The sequence below is a fragment of the Urocampus carinirostris genome, chromosome 19 (assembly GCF_059441175.1).
Source record: "Urocampus carinirostris isolate Australia breed hairy pipefish chromosome 19, RoL_Ucar_1.0, whole genome shotgun sequence".
Classification (NCBI taxonomy): Eukaryota; Metazoa; Chordata; class Actinopteri; order Syngnathiformes; family Syngnathidae; genus Urocampus; species Urocampus carinirostris.
Genome location: NC_142367.1, coordinates 8,784,431 through 8,803,968, shown reverse-complemented (window position 1 = coordinate 8,803,968; position 19,538 = coordinate 8,784,431). Strand labels below are relative to the sequence as shown.

The following is a 19,538-nucleotide window of genomic DNA, read 5'->3' as shown; positions in this document are numbered from 1 at the left end:
GTACTTCTTGCTCGTCCCGTTACACAGCAGCTGACGAGGTCAAAGAGTGAAGCACCAGCGCCAACCTTTGGTCATTATTTGTAAGTAAGCCGCTCAGTAACAATGGGGAATAAAAATGCGTGTCTTTTTGTACCTTTGCACAGCTTACAAACAGTATATGTTTACTTGAGGTCTAATAGATTATTTTAACTGGCTATACAAATAAACGTGACTTGACTTGACAAGTGAAATGACGTAAAAAAACATGATACAGTGTCACTGCGTCAAGGACATAGTGACGTCACGTGTTGTCACGCGTAAAATGAATGTTCAAAGAAACCCTGAGTTGTGTTGAAAAAAAATTTTGTTTAATAGTGTTAAAACATTTTGATGAAATATTTCAAATTCTATTTCGAGTGAGCGGTGCAAAAAAAACCGAGCTAGCCAGGAGTCGAACCTAGAATCTTCTGATCCGTAGTCAGACGCGTTATCCATTGCGCCACTAGCCCGCTGTAGACCAATGGGGCGCTTATATAATAGATATTAGTCATACACTACAAAACACGTTTTAAGGTGGGGTGCATAGTTTGAAGTGTCCTTACAATACTGAAAGTTAAATATTTTCTTTATTGAGTATGGGTTAACGATGCCCAACTGAGTTCAAAGCGCCTTTATGCTTTGTTTTCCATTGCATATATCGGCTTTTATCAGCCCCGTTTCGGCGGCGGACAACCACCCCAAAAGATGAAAAGAGATGTGTTTGATGCAGCGCGTTTGAGAAATACACTCAAACAATGTGTTATTCTGCCACCACCTTTTGGCTTAAAATCATGAGTGCATCAGTAAATAATCAAATGCCGCACCCTACCTTTAAAAGTGATTAAATTTCCTCTTTGGAAAAGGTTACATTCCAATAAAACACAACACTGAGATGCTCATTTAAATGTTCAACTTTTATTTATACGATATTTCAATTGTAAACGGTGATCAGCCATCACTTTATTACACAAATAAACCGTTGCTGTATTGTCAAATAAATTAGAATCATTCCAGGGATTAATTTGTAAAACAAAGACATTAAGTGCTCTGATAATAAAAAAAGAGACATAAACATGAGTGCTGTTTTCAGTATTCCTATACACTTACATATACTTCAATTAAGTCATTATATACAGAGCATATTATATACACATTTATTTACATTTTTTTGCATGTGACAAGAAAAAAGGAATGTCTGGTCCCACATTGGGAAGCTTCTCGTGTGTGTCAAGTAAAAAGTATTTGCAAGAAATACATTTGTATCATAAATAAATACTCTGAGAAACAGAATTCAAAATCATTGTTTGTTACAATGGGTCTCTGGTGGAATTAGGGATTCAAACGCTCAAAGGAACTTATTATTTATCTTAATTGTATTTGACAAATATTTTCTGCCCGTGGTTTTTATGATATAAAATGCGATCAGATGTTTGTAGGGGAATCGTAAAATCTGCAAATGTACAGTATGGACAATAAATAGGATTTGGTAGAGGATTAATTAATCATCGGGATGTTTTTGAGATAATTTAATCTTGGAAAAAAATGGACAACATGCAAAAAACGCACAGTCTTGCACACCGACGTCCTCGTGGAATGATAGGCGGCGGATCTGGCGCGTGGTGTTCAAGGCATCATATAAGGCAAAATAAAAAAAATTAAAAAAGCAAAAATTAGAAAAATGAATGAGAAAAGCAATGAGTGGGGCCTTCATAACACCGTGCTCTCCGATTCCTCCCCATCCTCCCCTTTGGGGGTCCAAAAGAGACTGGAGTCCAGCAAAGCCACCGAATGGCGCAAATGGGACATGTGAGCCAAGTCCAGGAGACCGTCCAGTTCCATGTTGATGACGGGAATGTCCAGGTTGCAAAAGGAATCTGGACACAGAAAAAGAGGAGACTTAATAGTGGCAGAGATAGGATGAGGTTGAGGTTCTGGTTTGAGTGGGTGCGGGCCATGCTGGGCGAGAAGGGGTGCAGGTCCAAATCAGGCATGAGGAAAAAAAACAGGATCACAATAAAACTGGAGGATAAACCTCACAATTTATTTATTTTTTTCTCCTCTCAAGTAATAAAATAATGATATTTTTAGGCGGAATTCTCATCTAATATAAAAAATGTTTTTTCTTCTTACTTCGTTTTGAAAATTGAGAAAAACCCCTTATATTCGACCATAGAAGTATTATTTTTGTTATTTTACACGTAAAATACACAAAGTTAGATATGTTAAGTTTCTATGTTCTGTATTTTATGAAGCATACCGAACAAAACAAACGTTTGCCAGAAATGTGAAGGTGCGCCTTACAATTAGGTGCGCATTATAGACTTGAAATGCAGCAAATAAAATCAGAAATACAACATTACAATAAAATGCTTTTACATACGTTACGTACATTTATGTCTGTTGGATCTGTTAAATGAATTCAGCTGTGAAATCAGATTTCCTAATAGTTATTTTCTATTAAATACGTTTTTTTTTTCATTTTCTGAGGTTTTGTTTAAATTTAACTCTCTCTCTTACTGTAGTTCTAATTTCATGCGTCTTATGGTCCGGTGCACCTTATATATGAAAAAAAATGTCATACAAGAATTATTTTGGGTGTGTCTTATAATCAGGTGCGCCTATTAGTCTAGAAAATGCGGTAACAAATTCAATAGCTGATTTTTCAGTGTATTCAAATCATTATTCTTATTAAAATAAAACAAGCTGTATTTGTTATATTAGATGAATTGACTTCTTTTAGATAAATGTCTATCTTATTTTGTCAGGTCATTTAATCAAATTTGTAAAAAAAAATCAATGAAGTGCAAAAATAAAGAATGCATAAAATAAGCAAGATATTAAATTTTTTTTTTGCTGGTAATGCATTTATCAATTTACCTGGAAAACTAGCATGAAGCTAGCCAGTTAGGCAACTTCATTTTGCTATTATGCTAATCAAACTTAGTAGTTAATCGATGGAAAATGTTAGCTTTTTGTGAACAAATTCTTCAGTCCAACAAAATAATATTATTTGAATTCAAAAATGAAAGAGTGAGAAGGGAGAAGCTGCAAGTGACGTTCAAAGCTGGCAGCAGGAGCAAGGCAATGTGGGTGCCGAGCTTTGCTTAGTTTAGCATCATGGAGTACACTCCCGGCCTGCTTTGACGAGCCATGCACAATGAGAAATCAAATTCAGACTTATTGTTGGTGGGAGGGGATGGGGGCATGTTGCCAAGATGGCGTCAGGAAAATGGTGGGCTGGAGTTGAGGGGGTTTAGTCCGTCTTACCCTAAAAGGTTGGCTCAAACGGCTGCAAGTGATCAACAACAATTCCACGTCAAAACAGTCGAATATTTTAATATTTTTTATGACAGTGGTCGGCAAACACTGGGCCGCTGATCGGTACCGAGCCGCACAGAAAGAAAAATGAATCAGGTTATTTTTCTATCCATTGTTTTTGTACTGATACTGCTACATTTCAGACTGAACTTAAAGCTGGGCTTTGAGGTAGTATGTATGAATTCAAGTGCAGTTGCCTGTCGGGCGGTGGAAACAAGGATTCCCGCCCCTCAGAGATTTAGTGAATGATGAATCAAACCAAACCTTTGTGCTTATAGCCAATCAGCATGAAATCAACTATGTCACATTAGAACGATCATAAATAAACTTGTCGCAATGGAAAAACCTATGGCAACGGAGTTGGAAAGTGCATGGATTCCTAAGTCACACATAGCACCACACAGAGACCACATAACACCAACACATTGTTTACGAGGTTGGTTAATTTGGTTTATTTGTATTTTTAATGAAATGAATGAAATGATCGGCATTTATATAGTGCTTTTCAAGTCAAGACTTCCCAAAGCGCTTTACAGTGTGCTTCACATTTCCCAATAGCGGCCGTGCAGCCATGTAAGGCGCTAACCTGCTTATTGGGGGCTTTAGGGGTTCAGTGTCTTACCCATGGATACTTCGGCATGTAACACGGAAGAGCCGGGATTCGAACTGCGATCTATTGATCCCAAGACGAGCGCTCTACCTCCTGAGCCACTTGGCATGCGTTCAATGTTACGATAGCAGCCAGAGTGTGTTGCTATCAGCATGTCCGCTTCACAGTTCAGAGGCCCGGATTCAATACCACCTAGTGCCCTCCTTGTGTGGGGTTTGCATGCTCTCCCACTGCCCTCGGGCGCTCTAGTTTCCTCCCACATTCCAAAAACATGGCTGGGTACCAATGGAATGTGTTACAAAGGGATGCAACTACTTTTCTCTGTAACGAGTACTGTAGCACGTTATTGATAACATTTTGGAACTCGTATATTGTTACAACATGGTACGTTACTCTGCTACTTTTAAAAAACTGACCATGGAATATAATGTCTATTGTGCTTTAGCATTTCTGCTTTGTTTGTAAAGCAACAATAAACCTCCATTCTACCAGCAAGACAATGCTGAAAGCAACAAATGAGCAAAGCTGGGATGCTTATAAATACCAAAAAACTACAACTTAATACAGTTACAGTGGTACAGAGAATGGGTAAGTTATCCATACTGATGTTCTGATATTTTTCCTATTGTATATACTCGCATCTAAGAGTTATTTGGGTGGGTTGGTCGGTTAATCCCTTAACCACTAGGGTCGTAGGAGCACCATTTCCTGTGTAGTGTTTTGGGCAGGTAGAGCCTGGTGGCGACCATCCATCCAGCCAACAAATGTTTCCACCCGGTCTCGAACCGGGGACCTTTCACGTGTCAGGTGAATCTGCTAACCATTGCACCACAGAAAAATTTGCATCTATAAAATAAAGTACTGAAATCATGTGGTCAGTTTATAGGCACATATTTGGTTGTGTGTCCCCAAAAACGAATGGCAGGCAGCACATGGGGAGGGAGCGTGGCTTATACAGGAATAACAAAATTAACAAGGCAAACATGAACACTGAATTTCTTATTTTTTATTTGTAAATGTTTTGCAATACCCGATGCCTTAAAAAAATAATAATAATTTGGACATTACCCAGAAATTGAGAAAGAAATGTTTGAGAGGGTTGAATAAAAAAGACAAAATGGATATGGAGTGTCACAATAGTTAGGTTGCGCAAGCCAAGAAATATTAAGTGTATACGTTTTCTTCTATTCATTCTATAATGTGGCTATTTATAATCAGTCTTAAGGGTTTGGCTTAAATTTAAGTCTATACTTTAACTTACTTTCAGAGTATCACGCTTCTTTTGGGTGTAAGTAATCTGGGGGGGTAACGCATTTACTTTTTAAATAAAGTGACTAGTGATTGTAACTAAATCCTTGTATTTCATTAACACGCACAACACTGTTAATCTTGTTATTATTATAAATGTTTTAATTGTTGTTATTAATGCGGTTATTATCATTTTTAAAAAAGTACAAACATGACTAATGTCGCTCTTGGGCCAGGCCGTGAAAATATTGTCAGACAATGACCCGGTCCGTGGTACAGAAAAGGCTGCCGACCACTGCCCTGGTATATAGATTCCATTTAAAGACGGGGTACCTGTGGACATGCTCTCCCCGGGGGATAAGCCCTCCAGCGGCTGGGGGGCAGGGGGCGGCTGCGGGGGAGGCAGGTTGGGCCTCTGGCGAGGGGGCTTGGGCGTGGCCCGGGCCTTGGCCAGCGTCCCGGCTAGCGAGGGCGGCGAGGACAAGGACGGCGAGGCCCCGACCCCGTGGAGGTGACCCAGGGGCCCCACGGTGGCGTAACCCTGTGGGTAAGCCGAGCTATACGGCGACGGCGTGCTGGGTGGGGTTGGCGACAGACTGACCGGGGAGGGCTGCCCCGTGGAGGGCTCCGACATTGCCCCCGTCTGGCTGTAGGGGATCTTAGGGGGGATTGGGGCCAGCTTTTTTGCTAAGGGAGTCAAATAAGAAAAATAATCAAATAGTGTGGGGCTTTTCTTCAATATAGTGGTACCTCTTCATACAAGCTTAATTTGTTCCAGGATCGAGCTTGTAGCTCAAAATGCTCATGTAATTTCCCAACATGAAATAATTAAAAACTAATTTATCTGTTCCCTTCCTCCCCAAAGCATCCAAGTGAACTGTATAAAACACATCTTCATGATCACTAAAAACACAAGCAAATGCTAATTTAACATTGAGAACATATACCAGTAGTAATAAGATAATTAAGATGATATTGACAACATAAAATACGAGTTTATTATGAGCGGAGGAATTAGGCCTAACGGAGGTTTATGCATGCTGCAGAGGAGGGGTTTAATTGCAGGCAGGAGTGACAGAGATCCCACATACCTTTGAACTTATACGTTTTTCCCGTATTTCATAATTTTTTTGAGCATTTCAAATTGTGTACGCATGCCATATAACAATTTTCATCAGGGACTTTTTTTTCACATTAACCTAGTCTGTCTTGCTCTGAGTAATTAGGTGCCACGTTTTGTTTGTAAGGTTTATCATCGCTTAATATGGCCAATTGCAACCATTAATATGGGGAGCAATTGAGTATGAAAGGTGTGAGAGACTGTTTATGATACATCAAATTAAAGTCACTGTAACTTTAAATTAACTTAAACACACAAAAAATTACAGAACAATTTTCTTTTGCTTGTAGTAGTTTGCATGCACAAACTGTAACCATCTGATGCTGACAGTGAGCGTTCACGAGTTCTGCGCCTCTAGTGGTAGCCTCTGGGACTGCTCGTGACCTGGATTTTCACATAGCAAACGGGATTTTTGTTGTAGATAAAACTCGTGTATCAAAATTCTCGTGTTTAGAAATGCTCGTATAAAGAGATGGCACTGTATTGTTCCACATTTACTGTAAAAGGGAGATATTGCGATGGTACCTCTCCTCAACGTATGCGGGCTGTGTTCTGATTGGCTGGCGGAGGACAGGGCAGTCTGGAATCCCTTCTGCCCAATGACTGGAGACAGTTCCTTGTTCTTCAGGGTGCTGAAGTGAGACAAACAGCATTATTCTAATCATCAATATTTTTAGTTTAGCGTCACGAATGGCAGCCACTCCAGCAGCTCCCGTGTTATTTTCGATTGTTCTCAGTTATTTTCGATTGTTCTCAGCTTAGGGATGCTGCTGGAAAAGTGAATTTCCCTTCGGGGATGAATAAAGTATCTATCTATCTATCTATCTATCTATCTAATCAATTATACAGGAAAACCGGGAAAGTAAGAAAGAAAACAGCTTACACTCTCGAGAGGTTTCCAGCAAATAACGATGACTGGAGCCATGCAAATTATTTTTGAGCTCCATAAGACATTACAGCAATGTTGTGTTTTTGCATTTACTGTGCATGCGCTCTTCATGATCAAGATTATTTTTTTTTGTTGGGGGTTTAAGCTGTGCTTCCTGTTTGTTATTTCATATAAAATCCCAAATTCCCCCCTTGGCACGTCACACTCTTTTCACCATTTTCTTTGTTGCCTAGCAACTGCCTCCTGCATTTCTGATCCAGCATTAAAAGGACAGTGTGTAATATTCGATGACTAGATGTCATGGTATTGTTTAGGTCCTACTCAACAACATTTTGTTTCTCACTTCCCAGTGGTGCGCGGCTGCTATTGTAGCATGTTTTCCCTAGAAATGTCTTCCCACTTTCTCTTTTTGTTATTTGAGATCTTCTCATTTAGGAAATATTCTTGCATTGGCAATTAAATGCAAACAATGTGGTTTAAGAAATGTTTCCTGTTCTTCTCAGTTAATCCTCTCTTTTTACATTAGGGTAAACTGGTTCCATGACCAGTTGGGCCTCTGGCGAGGGGGCTTGGGTGAGCCCCTGCGGGATACCCAAGAAGTGTCCATCACTTTGACGCCCATACTGCAGCGAGACACACATTTACAACAGCCACCACAGGACAAAGACTAGGAACCTACCCGTGGTGTCCTGCGAAGGGCTCTCTCCCGGGGGAGCCTTACGAATCCAACTCAGTCCACTCAGACTCGCTCTCTCTTTCTTTCTTGGTCCTCTCTCCTTCTTTGTCTCTCCTTTTCTCTCTTCCCCCTTTACACTCTTGTCTCTCATTTTCTCTATCCCTCTCTTTCCTACTCTCTCCCCACCTCTCTCACTCTCTTTTCCCCCTTTTTGCATTTTACTCTGTCTGTCTTTCTCTCTTTCTATCTGTCCCTCTCTTTCTCTCTCTTCTACTCTCCTCTCTCTGTTCTTCTTAGGGCGGGCGACTTCGAGAGCAACCCTGGCCCCCAGTCCAAATGCCAGTGGTGCTTTCGAACCATTCGCTGCGACCACACCCCAATCACCTGTACTACCTGCCCACGGGGCTTCCATAAATCATGCACCGGCCTGTCCAAACGTACTAAGGACTTTAGAGGCTTCGTCTGCTTGGTTTGCTTGGGTCGCACCCCGTCAGGCCTGGCGGCACAGGACAGTCGCAGCCCCCTCTCCTTCGGAGAACTACGGAGCCTCCCACGAGCGAGTCTGGCGCTACTATGGATTACCTTAGGCGCCTTGAGTGACTCAACGACAACGACGACGACAACAGCCACCTTCCTGTCGTCTCGCCGTACTGATGAGTTGCAGGCTATTACGTAAATCTTCACTGACAAAAGTCCATCCATTTTCTGCACCGCCTATCCTCATTAGGGTCGCGTAGGTGCTGGAGCCCATCCCAGCGATCTTCTGGCAGTGGGCAGGGGACACCCTGAACTGGTTGCCAGCCAGTCGCAGGGCACACAGAGACAGACAACTCACTCGCTCATTCACACCTAGGGACAATTTAAACTGGCCATTTAACCCGACATGCATGTTTTTGGAATGTGGGAGGAAACCCAAGTGCCCGGAGGAAACCCACGCAGGCACGGGGAGAACATGCAAACTCCACTGACAGAACATTTAAAATGTCTTTATTTCAGCAAGTTTTTACAGCATTGGAAAATGTCAAGAATGTTTGTGTCTACCGACAGAAATCATATTGAAACAAAAAATATATGTCCCCCTACCTCATTGTTTTTCATTTTCAAAGAGTTTGAAAAGTGCTGGGGAGCCACTAAGAAGCGTTAAAGAGCCGCATGCTGCTCCAGAGCTGTGGTTTGCCAACCCCCAGTGTAGGGCAACTAAAACTGAGTACTACAAAGGGATTTTTTGCCCAGCCTTTTGTAAAGAATTTCAAATGCATGTCACGTGATGTTGATAAACGTGACTCCCAAAAAAGAGTGGTGGCTCCCCTATCACCAAACCTTGTCCCTCCTGTGTTTGGAGAGGGGGGGCGTTTTTGCATTTACCTAGCGCCCTTGCGTCCTCGCTGTCGGCTACAGGTGGCCCAGGGAGGGGGGGCAGAATGTGTTTTGGAGGAGCCCAGGAAAAGATCATGACGGGTAAGAACAAGGGGGGGTTTGATGTACAAGGAGTAGCCGTTGGTGTCATGCAGGGGCTCGGACAGGGAGGCCTGCTTGTGCAGGGACGGGGTGCTCCGAGGGTTGGAGTTGACGTCCAGGGGCTGTGGGGATGGGCAAAGGGAGTAAAGGAAGGGGGGCGGGCTGAGGCGAGAACGGCGGGGGACGGGTGACGGGCCCAATGCAATGCATTCAGGGCTGCGGGAAAAGGGGCGCATAATGGGGGGTGCCCGGGCGGGGAAGTGTTGTGGTGTGGGAGATAAAGGGGAGGAGGCTGGGTAAGGTGGGGGTGGCCTCTCCTCATCAGGGGCGTCATCCAAGCTGGAACGATAGAAGAAAGGTTTTACGCTGACTGGGGCGGGGGCAGAGACTACATGGGGGACAAAGCGTCCCCTGGTGGCGGGAAAGAGAAAAAAGAAGTTTCACCTGATCCGCTGCAGAGCCTTGCGACAATGGAAGGTCAAGCTGTGAAACATGCGGGGGCTGACGGCCAAAACATTATACAACGTCAGAGCGGCGGGGGGGCTGGGGCCCCTTTCACACGTAGCCGTGTCTGTTAAAAATGTCTTTGTATTTTCTGGACAATTCAGTAAGATAGGGCCTAAATTGTCCAGCCTGACCTGATCCAGGACCGTGGGTAATAAAGCCCGACCCAGCCTGAGCCCGACCTATTAACTTGACCGAGCCCAAAGCAAACCCGAATTTCATATTTTGTGGTTTGCAGGTTTAACACCCTGGTCTAAATACAGTATCTTAGCACTTGAGTTACTTTGCGGTATTTATTATAATCTTATATGAAAAAAAAACCTGTAGAATTAACATTTCTCCTCCAAAAAGGCAATGATATTTATCTAAAAAGTGCATTTTTACCATAGAGATCTCGATTTAGCAGAAAATAAATATTATTCTGGCGCCATTTTGTGGCCAAGAAATTAGCACAGGAACTACAATTAACCTGAAGGCTAACCATTTTTTTAAAGTCAGCTTAATCATAAGCCAATCGTAAGTACTTTTTACAATCATTAGTACAGGTTTTAGCACGAATCAGGGAGGTATAACCTACAGAGGGGGCCGCATGTGGCCTCCACTTTGCCACCTTTGGTGATGCTTTTTCGCACCAACGAGTGTAGCCTAAAATAAATTATGATATAACCGATTTTCCAGAATGTAAATTGTATAAGATGATGGAGTGAAGGGGGCAACAGAGGCCTGAAAAAAATAATCAGCATCTAAGGAGTGGGGGGATCATAAAGTTAAAGGAAGATCTTTGAAAGGGGTTGAGGAGGCACCACTGTTCTAAGGTCTGCTGTTGGGACTTGGGGCAGGGGTTGCAGGGGCCTTACCTGGCTCGCTCGCTGCTAGTGGGAGGAGGGGTTTGGGAGGGGGCCCCTGTTGGGGGGGCCCCCAAGGGATCTCCCAGCTGTTTGGGGGGGAGCTCGTCCGTGGGCGAGTTTTTCAGCCCGGTGGGTGAGCCCCTGCGGGACACCCAAGAAGTGTCCATCACTTTGACGCCCATACTGCAGCGGGACACACATGTACAGACAATAACTGTGTTGGTGAGGTGAGGGGGCGGGGTCATGTGATCCTCTTCCTGTGTTGTACGTTTTGTGTCTTGTTTGGACTGTGGGACGGATTTATCACAGGACGCAATCCAACACACTTGACAAAGCCGCTTTGTCTGGCAGACTCGAACGCATCAAAAGAAAACAAAATGATTGGTAAATTATTAGTACGCTACCTCTGAATCTTCCTGATGCTGCATGGTTCAAATACAAAGAAAGGAGCAGAACATTAGCCATCAGGTCATCAATTTGATCCATCCAAATTTTTTCTGTGATAATACAGTAATCCCTTGTTTTTTGCGGGGGTTACGTTTCAAAATCATCCTGTGATATTCAAAACCCGCCAACTAGAAAACTTTATGTATTTATTTATTACTCAAGAACAAACCAAATTTAAATGCTCTAGTATTTGTTTAACAAATGAAAGTAGCGTACTTTTTTTTACAAATAACCTTTGTACTGTCAAATGAAAAAATTGAAAATAATCTTGCTGCTTTGTTTCAAAACTTCGATTAAGGACTCGATCCACATTACGGCGATTATGTGGACGTGGATGGAAAACTACTTTTACCTTCAGGTTCTGTTTTACAGAAACCATATATTTTTCCTTTATCAAGCATTTTTAAGAAGCGCCAGGCAGTCACTATGGAGCGCCAAAGGGACGCATGCAGCTACAGAGCAAGTTTAGCGGGTGGAATGGGGCAATTTTGTTGGCATTAGAAAGTCTCCTCCTCTGTTTAGCCAAACAGAATGCAGAACAGAATGTATAATGAAAATCTGCAAAGTAGCGATAAGTAAACCACGTTACAGCAAGGGATTACTGTAATCCATATGCAAATGCAACACAAAAATGTGGATTCATGAATCTTCTTTTGTGTTGCTTTGTAGGTGGATAAAATCTGACCCAACTGTTTCAGGTAAATAATCAAAATTTGAAATCCTGAATGTAACCCCCAAAAATGGGTCGCTTTCTCTCTCTCTGTCTCTCTTTTTCTTTATTTGTATCTCTTTGTCTTTTTCTCTCTGTGTCTTTTTACCTTCTTTTGCTCTCTTTCTCTTTCTTTTTGGATTTATTTTTCTCTCTTTCTCTATTTCTCTTTTTATTTTTTTTGTTTCTCACATTCTCTCTCTCTCTCTCTCTTTCTCCCTCTCTCTCTCTTTTTATGTCCCTCTTTTTCTCTTCTTCTCTCTAATCTACTAGTCCGGCCCCCGAGAGAATTTTTGTTCTATCGTGTGGCGCCCGAGTTAAATTGAGTTGGACACCCCTGCTTGAAATAAACCTCTGTTAGCTATCTACTTTATATCATATATAAGTAAAACTACAGTAAAAGAGAGGGTTGCATTAAAGAAACATCAAAATAAAACGTATGAGCCCAAAATGGCCTCATTATTTTGGACCCAAATTATTTGAGCAGGGTGCACAACTGAAGGTGCTTTCATTTTTCATTGGTTCGGTCCAGTTTCGTGGTCAGTACCGAACGGGGTTACCAAAAGAGCACGAAAATGTTGCCACCCACCCATCTTTTTTGTAGAACTCCAGCATCATGTTGTCGGTGGCCACGCTCAGCGGTCGGCGGCTCTGTTCGTTGTGCCGGCGCTCCGCCTGCTCCACGTCAGGCGACGGCATCAAATTGGCATTGTGGTTGCTGTGCACAGGACTGCCATAATTGCCCGTCACGTTGAACTCCATTTCTAGCGGAAAGATGTAGTTACTCATTGCCAATGACTGCTATCGACGCCAAAGGTCCTGTCCAGGCTCACCTCCAGGGAAGAACCAGTCGGCGTGTTGGATGATGGGCTCGATGATGCCGACGATCTGCAGGGACACTGTGGTCATCATCTCCGTGATGTTGCTGAGGAAGACGCAAAACTTACCACTTCAGTAAACAAAATAAATTGGATTTTTTTTTCTCTAAAGGTTCTTACCCGTCGCTGTGTGTCCACAAGAGATTGGGCCCCAGCACAATGGCAATGTTCCCAGGCGTCATCTTGTTCACATCCTGGTATTCCGTCAGTTTGTACAGGAACTTGATTAGATATCTGCAAAAGACACGATCAAGGTGTGCACTTGCAAAATGTACTCCATTTTCTTTTTCCTTCATTCCCAAGAAAAGTCAAGTCAAGTCATGTTCATTTGTATAACCCTTAATCACAAGGAGTCTCAAAGGGCTGCACAGTCTACAGATTATTGAAAATCACAGACTATTATTACACCGTCCCCTGAACTAAAATCTACACGAGGGCAAGGAAAAACTCAAAAACTTCAACATGAGGAAAATGAAGAAACCTTGAAAAGGGACCGCACATGAGAAGAAAAAAGATGATTGAGCTGCACAACGTTTGAGGAAACTCAAGTGGCATATTGTGCTAGGGACTAGCGAAAAATATAGGGCCATTTGTAATTTATCTATTTATCTACGATGATGCTAATCGAAATTCAGCTCCAATTAAACAATCAAAGAACAGGAAAACTGTGACACTATTGTGAATTTGAACTTTGATGGGTAAATGTAAAAAGCCATTATGACTATACTCAAGGTTACATAGGCGAACATAACTGATAGTTTGAATCTTCTCAGCAACACCAATGCTCAAATCAGATTGGAGGAAAAATATGAACGAAGGCAAAATCTGCACAACCTGAAATTGTCATTGCTGGCCCGCGGCAGTTTGTCACAAGCGCTGCGAAGAGCTTGCAGCCTCTTGTCTTGGTCTGGAATGCTGCAGGAAGTCGGAACAAAATGAAAATTGGCAAAAAGAACTTCGCCTGGTTTGTTGAGATGGAAGAAATTTCCATACTTTGAGGCCTGGATCCAATCGTTGTAGAGCTCGAAGGTCATCAAGGGCTCGGGGAGCTCTCGGAGGTAGGATTTCAAAGCTCCTAATCGGCACAATTGTGTGGACAAAATATTCAAGATAAAATAGAGATTAGCCTACTATTGTGAAATAAAAACTGCAAAATAATTAAGCAATTTATGGCCCAGCAAATGTCAAAATTTGGCATGCCACCTTCCCCCAGACTCCAATCGGGGGGGGAGTGGCGAAACTGTGCACACCCGCATCCCATCTAACAACACTTTCCTACCCTTTATATTGACTGTTAAAATGTCAGACGGATTATTATTTGGGCATTTTGTTGTTTTTTTTGCGTTCTATTTGGGTTGTGTTATGAAATATATTTTATTAGCATTGTTTTCTGCTTTCCTGCATAAAGATCAGTGACCAGATCGTAAGAAAAAGTCTCAAGTCCACAAACATGCAAAAACATAGCCTGGGAAAGCCTCAAACACGTTGAGACAAAAGAAAAAGTACAAAATATTTCAAGCATGTGTCAAGAAATAAAACTGGTCCTACCTTTTAACTTAGATTGCATAATTTCTATTTTTATTAGATTGTTCTTTTGGTTGTTTTTCCATTCCTTGGAACAAAATCTTGAACAAACATGCCCAGTAAAATCCCCAGAGCAACGTGGTGTTGAATCAAATAAAAAAATATGATTTATGAATTTGTCCACAGTTTTATATTTAGCTACGTAATTTTTTTTTTGTATTTGTAAGTTGAGGTTAAACTAATAAGAGTTTATTTATCTAAAAATACAGATGTAACGTGATTCATTTATTTTTCTAACACTCAGTTATTATTATTCTTTTTCTTGATTGTAGTCATATAAAAACTTGATAGGACAGGATCCAAATAAGCGTCTGCTTTTCCCCGTCAGCCCATATTTTTTTTTCAATATGTTGAGGATTATGAATTCTTATAACCTAGCATATTGGATGATGAGTAAAAAAATACCCGAATTAACGTGCAAGGTCCAAATAACCGCCTTGGTTTTCCTTTAAGCGACTTATTTCAAATACATTCAAGAAATAAGCCGACCTGCGATGGCGTGCGGGTCGGCAGAATACTCCTGGACGTCCAGAACGCCGCAGTCCAAAGACGCTTTCAGCTTCTTCAGCTTGGAGGCGGACGGAGCCACTCGGAACAAACCCTGAAAGAAAGTCAAGGAGTAAATGAGCTGATTGTAAATCACGTAGAATTGTGATAGAAATCATTTATGACCTCTTCTTGCATGCCACAATCCAGTAGCATGGTGACGCAGGCCTCGATGGGGAACGCTATCTCTCTCCCACTCAGCTCCAAATGCTCTTCCAGGGGCTTCCCGTAGCAAGGCTTCTCTGCCCAAGACTCTGATAAACACAAAGAAAAAAAGGTTCGAAATTCATGATACTTTAGTGCAAAATCATTTGTTTTTAGGTCAACTCGATTGTTCTCGATTGTTCTCAGCTCAGGGATGCTGCTGGAAATGTGAATTTCCCTTCGGGGATGAACAAAGTATCTATCTATCTAACTTTCAAATGGACTTGCTATTTTTTTATCTTCTTTCTTTTTAGCAAGATACTTATCAAATTTCATGCAAAGAAACAATTCTTTGTGGTCATTTGTTGGCCTGGAGAGGGATGGGCACCACCAGGCTGTACTTGCTCAAGACACACCCCAGGAAATGGTGCCCCCCAAATCCTAGCAGTTAAGGGATCCAACCACCCACCATGGGCGCCACCAGGCAAGAAACACCAGAGGAAATGGGGCCCATATGACACTAGTTGTTAAGAGAGCCACCCACGGACCATAGGCGCCACCAGGGTATACTTGCCCAAGACACACCCCAGAAAATGGTGCCCAAGCAAGCCTAGTGGTTAAGGGATCCACACACCCACCATGGGCGCCACCAGGTAAGACACACCACAGGAAATGGTGCCCATATGACCCTAGTGGTTAAGGTATCCACCCACCAATCATGGGCCCCACCAGGGTGTACTTGCCCAAGACACACCCAGGAAATGGTGTCCCCCAAACCCTAACAGTTAAGGGATCCAACCACCCACAAGGGCGCACCCAGGAAAGACACACCACAGGAAATGGTGCCCATACGACCTTAGTTGTTAAGGGATCCACCCAGGGACCATGGGCGCCACCAGGGTGTACTTGCCCAAGAAACACCCCAAGAAATGGTGCCCCAACGACCCTAGTGGTTAAGGATCCACCCACCCACCATGGGCGCCAACAGGCTTTACCTTTCAAGACACACTACAAGAAATGGTGCCCATATGACCCTAGTGGTTAAGGTATCCACCCAGGGACCATGGGCACCACCAGGGTGTACTTGCCCAAGACACACCCCAGGAAATGGTGCCCCTACAACCCTAGTGGTTTAGGGAACCACCCACCACACCCCTTTTAGACATATTGTGATTAAGGGCTATACAAGTAAATATGACTTGACTTGACTAAGCTAGCCTAATTTCATTTTCAATGCATATTATTGTACGTAGCGCTTTAAAGTAGGGATACAGTATATTAGTTTGCTTTGATTCAGACTTTTTGTGATCAGGGGCTGTTCAATCAAACACAACTTGACTTTGTTCCTCATGGATTGCCGAGGTATCGGATTCAAAACTGTATCTATGGATGAAAAACAATCTTCTGCAAAATTTTTAAAACCAATGCAGCCCTCCGCTCAAAAAGTTTACCAGACTCTGACTTACTGTATATGACAAGTGATTGTGTTATTTCGTTGTCTCCGGCTTACCCTGATGAGCTTTAATCTGAGGCAAAATGTTCTGCAGCAGCTCCAACGACTTCCTGTGGTAGTCGGCCTGGACTTCAATCAGCTGGCGGCACAAGGGACACATCAGCGTTTACTCATCCGCGTGTGGGCTTTTGAGTACGTACCGTCTGGAAATAGCTTGCATAGTCGAGTTCTTTGGCCATAGAGCCGTACATGTCGGCCGACAGCTGGTCCTGGTGGTGACGGACAAAACCAAAGTGAGATGTACAGATTAAAAAATATTATTGAAAAAAAAGAGAGGTGAAGGTGAAATCCCGACCCGGCAAATCTCCATGCGATTGGCGGCCTCCTCCATCTCCTCCCTCAAGTGGTCGGCCTTGGCGCCGCTGGGCTGCAGGTTGCTGGACAAGCCGGACGACTTGCTGGACTGATAGTACCTGCCAGCATCATCAAATTATTTTTCCTCTTCATTTTTGAAACTGGAATTTTTACAACATGGAGCTACAGGTGATGAGGGGAAATTGAGTTAAATAAGGAAAAACATTTTTTTGTTACTTTATTTGCTGCATTTCTTGCTCAGCAGTTTATTCATATATTAACTCTAACATGTTTTTTTCACTTGATTTTCTAGGAAGTAGAAAAATAAGAATTGAAATGAGCAAAATTATCCTACCTACAATTAATCACATTCTGCAAAGTAAAGAGGCACATGATATTGCTTAGTGCAAATATATATATATACTGGACTGTCTCAGAAAATTAGAATATTGTGATAAAGTTCTTTATTTTCTGTAATGCAATTAAAAAAACAAAAATGTCATACATTCTGGATTCATTACACATCAACTGAATTATTTCAAGCCTTTTATTATTTTAATATTGCTGAATTTGGCCTACAGCTTAAGAAAACTCAAAAATCCTATCTCAAAATATTAGAATATCATGAAAAAGTATACAAGTAGGCTATTCAACTAATCACCTGAATCATCTAATTAACTTGAAAAACCTTGCGAGGTTTCCTGAGCCTTAAAAACACTCAGCTTGGTTCAGTAAACTAAATCACAAGTATGGGGAAGACTGCTGATCCGACTGCTGTCCAGAGGACCATCATTGATACCCTCCATCAGGAGGGTAAGACACAAAAAGAAATTTCTCAAAGAGCAGGCTGTTCACAGAGTGCAGTTTCAAAGCATATCCACAAAAAGTCTGTTGGAAGGGAAAAATGTGGCCGGAAACGCTGCACAACCAAGAGAGATGACCGCAGCCTTAACAAAATTGTGAAGAAGAGCCGCTTCCAGAATTTGGGGGAGCTTCAAAGACAGTGGGCTGAAGCTGGAGTCCAGGTATCAAAAGCCACAGTTCACAGACGTGTCCGGGAAATGGGCTACAATAGCCGTATTCCCATGGTCAAGCCACTTCTGAACTCAAGACAACGGAAGAAGCGTCTGACTTGGGCTATGGAGAAGAAGCACTGGACAGTTGCAGAGTGGTCCCAAGTCCTCTTTTCAGACGAAAGCAAGTTTTGCATTTCATTTGGAAGTCAAGGCGCCAGAGTCTGGAGAAAGGCTGGAGAGGAGCAAAATCCAAGTTGCTTGAAATCCAGTGTGAAGTTCCCACAGTCAGCAATGGTTTGGGGAGCCATGTCAGCTGCTGGTGTTGGTCCACTGTGTTTTATCAAGTCCAGAGTAAATGCAACTGTGTACCAAGAGATTTTAGAGCACTACATGCTTCCATCTGCTGAAAAGCTCTATGGAGATGAGGATTTCATTTTCCAGCATGATCTGGCACCTGCCCACAGTGCCAAAACCACCAGTAACTGGTGCACTGACCATGGCATCACTGTCCTTGATTGGCCTGCTAATTCCCCTGACCTGAACCCCATCGAGAATTTGTGGGGTATAGTTAAGAAGAAGATGAAAGACACCAGACCTGCAAATGCAAATGAGCTGAAGGCCGCTATCGAAGCATCCTGGGCATCAATAACACCTCAGCAATGCCACAGGCTGATTGCCTCCATGCCACGCCGGATTGATGCAGTAATCCGTGCAAAAGGATTCCCAACCAAGTACTGAGTGCATCAATGGACATTTTCAAATGTTTGATTTAGTTTTGCTATTATAATTTTTTTTTTTACTTGGTCTGAGGAAGTATTCTAATATTTTGAGATAGGATTTTTGAGTTTTCTTAAGCTGTAGGCCAAATTCAGCAATATTAAAATAATAAAAGGCTTGAAATAGTTCAGTTGATGTGTAATGAATCCAGAATGTATGACATTTTTGTTTTTTTAATTGCATTACAGAAAATAAAGAACTTTATCACAATATTCTAATTTTTTGAGACAGTCCAGTATATATATATATATATATATATATATATATATATATATATATATATATATATATATATATATATATATATGTGTATTATGACCTTCCTTCCTTAATCTTTCAAAATTACACTTAAAATAAGATAAAGGGTGTGCATTTATATAGCGCTTTTCAAGTCAATGAAGACCTCCCAAAGCGCTTTACAATGTGCTTCACACTAATTAGCATCAGCTATGCAAGGCAACTACCTTCTATCAGGGGCAATAGGGATTTAGTGTCTTGCCCAAGGACACTTTGACATATAACAAGGAGGAGCCGGGAATCAAACCTGCAATCTCTTGATCCCAAGACAAGGACTCCTGAGCCAATGCCGTCCCAAATAATAATATCCATATTTCCTCTATATTCTTATTTGAATTCTGGTTTACAAAGTGCACCTGATTAAAATACACATCCTCAAATTTAAGAATCTTTAAGAAACTTTATTTGATCTTTGTACAAGCCGCACCAGAATTTAAGGCACAGGCTTACGCCCGACACAGGCCTGAGGCCAACCACGTGGGACATTTGGTGTCAAAGCCTTTGGCTGCAGAACGCCAATGTCGCCGAAGGCCTTCACACTCAAAGCCTTTTTCAGCCATGTTTTCGGATCATGTGACCATTCAAGACGGAGACTACCGATTATGAAAGCAAGCCCATATTTACTACTACGCCAAAGAGAAGTG

General features: G+C 42.2%; 1 protein-coding gene, 1 long non-coding RNA gene and 1 other non-coding gene across 6 annotated transcripts in view; 1 reads left to right on the top strand and 2 right to left on the bottom strand.

Moving 5' to 3' along the window:
• Positions 1 to 8,961, top strand: LOC148347159 (uncharacterized). The gene is made up of 2 exons (XR_015847837.1): positions 1 to 80; positions 7,730 to 8,961. It is a non-coding gene; the product is annotated as an uncharacterized LOC148347159 (long non-coding RNA).
• trnar-acg (transfer RNA arginine (anticodon ACG)) lies at positions 416 to 488 on the bottom strand. The gene has a single exon. It is a non-coding gene; the product is annotated as a tRNA-Arg (tRNA).
• arhgap44b (Rho GTPase activating protein 44b) overlaps positions 914 to 19,538 on the bottom strand; it is a 44,153-nt gene continuing 25,528 nt past the window's right edge. For 2 of the 4 annotated variants that reach the window (XM_088323040.1, XM_088323041.1), the window contains exons 7-23: positions 16,806 to 16,923; positions 16,651 to 16,719; positions 16,508 to 16,589; positions 14,980 to 15,107; positions 14,797 to 14,908; positions 13,717 to 13,798; positions 13,558 to 13,638; positions 12,844 to 12,957; positions 12,679 to 12,770; positions 12,435 to 12,609; positions 11,094 to 11,111; positions 10,699 to 10,872; positions 9,782 to 9,838; positions 9,245 to 9,676; positions 6,840 to 6,946; positions 5,528 to 5,881; positions 914 to 1,892 (exon numbers count right to left, since the gene is read on the bottom strand). In XM_088323040.1, the coding sequence (XP_088179166.1) occupies positions 1,726 to 1,892; positions 5,528 to 5,881; positions 6,840 to 6,946; positions 9,245 to 9,676; positions 9,782 to 9,838; positions 10,699 to 10,872; positions 11,094 to 11,111; positions 12,435 to 12,609; positions 12,679 to 12,770; positions 12,844 to 12,957; positions 13,558 to 13,638; positions 13,717 to 13,798; positions 14,797 to 14,908; positions 14,980 to 15,107; positions 16,508 to 16,589; positions 16,651 to 16,719; positions 16,806 to 16,923 (2,362 nt within the window). In that variant the 3' untranslated portion in view covers positions 914 to 1,725. Of the gene's footprint in view, positions 1,893 to 3,285; positions 3,308 to 5,527; positions 5,882 to 6,839; positions 6,947 to 9,244; positions 9,677 to 9,781; positions 9,839 to 10,698; positions 10,873 to 11,093; positions 11,112 to 12,434; positions 12,610 to 12,678; positions 12,771 to 12,843; positions 12,958 to 13,557; positions 13,639 to 13,716; positions 13,799 to 14,796; positions 14,909 to 14,979; positions 15,108 to 16,507; positions 16,590 to 16,650; positions 16,720 to 16,805; positions 16,924 to 19,538 lie in introns of all 4 variants that reach the window. The other 2 variants (XM_088323043.1, XM_088323042.1) reach the window with 2 other exon arrangements.